The sequence below is a fragment of the Priapulus caudatus genome, unplaced genomic scaffold (genome assembly GCF_000485595.1).
Source record: "Priapulus caudatus unplaced genomic scaffold, Priapulus_caudatus-5.0.1 Scaffold1851, whole genome shotgun sequence".
Lineage (NCBI taxonomy): Eukaryota > Metazoa > Priapulida > Priapulimorpha > Priapulimorphida > Priapulidae > Priapulus > Priapulus caudatus.
The window spans coordinates 19,691-20,671 of record NW_014578912.1 but is presented as its reverse complement, the minus strand read 5'-3'; the positions used below and the strand labels follow the sequence as shown (position 1 = coordinate 20,671).

Genomic DNA, 981 nt, shown 5'->3' with positions numbered 1-981 from the left:
ACAAAACTCGAGCAGAACTAATAGCAACCTCGCGTCTAAAACAACAGAGTGCGTGCGTGCGTGCAGCGCACCCGGCTGGTGAGGGACCGTAGGGCCTGAGTCGATCCTCGTGAAGAACGAGGCTGCTATGCGCATGATTGATTGATGTAGCGCGCTGAGCATGCGGGTTTATCACGCGATGCTGCTTCTGGTGTATTGCGAGTGCAGCAGCCTCGGTCGCTTCACTAGTATAGGCTTCACCCAAGTCCTAGAAACTATAGCTATCGCTGGCTTATAGAACTATAGCTATCGATGGCTTATAGAACTATAGCTATCGATGGCTTATAGAACTATAGCTATCGATGGCTTATAGAACTATAGCTATCGATGGCTTATATAACTATAGCTATGGATGGTTTATGTGTATGGGACATGCTGACTGTGGTGTTATTTATGTCTGCAAATTAAGTCATGAGCCGGCAGCTGCGAGACTCCGCACAGGAGCATCGGCTTGCTGGTGCCTGTGGCGCCCTCTGTCACTGCCGGACAGCGCAGGTGTTTGCGGGGTGTTGCTAGGTTACTGTTGCCGCGGGGGACGCAATCGTCTACATCGTTGCCACGGCGCAGCTGAAGCCAGCCGGTTGTCGGGCGTATCGCCGTGGTAACGACAAGAGATGTTCGCGTGTTTTTTTTTTTACGGCGAGTATGGAGAAACGCGTGTCTAACCTTTCGTTTGTCGTTTGTTTTTCGTGCAGGCAGATGGCAGCACGGTCGATCCTGGACACGCTGCGGGTCGTGCAGATGGCCGACTCGCACGACGAGTACACTGAGGTCATCGACATCTTCTACAGACTCTCCTACGACCCAGGTAAGCACCACACACCTGTGTGTACGTGTGTGTGTGTGTGCGTGCGTGTGCGCGCGCGTGTGTGTGTATGTTCGTGTGTGTGTGCGTGCGTGTGTGCGTGTGTGTGTGTGTGCGCGCGCCCGTGTGTGTTCGTG

General features: G+C 53.4%; 1 protein-coding gene across 1 annotated transcript in view; it reads left to right on the top strand.

Moving 5' to 3' along the window:
• Nucleotides 1-731: 731 nt before the first annotated feature.
• Nucleotides 732-981, top strand: part of LOC106817752 (serine/threonine-protein phosphatase 4 regulatory subunit 1-like) — a gene marked incomplete at its 3' end in the record, with an annotated part of 4,570 nt that continues 4,320 nt past the window's right edge. The window contains exon 1 of the mRNA XM_014822446.1: nucleotides 732-847. Within this exon, the coding sequence (XP_014677932.1) occupies nucleotides 739-847 (109 nt within the window). The remainder of the gene's footprint in view (nucleotides 848-981) is intronic.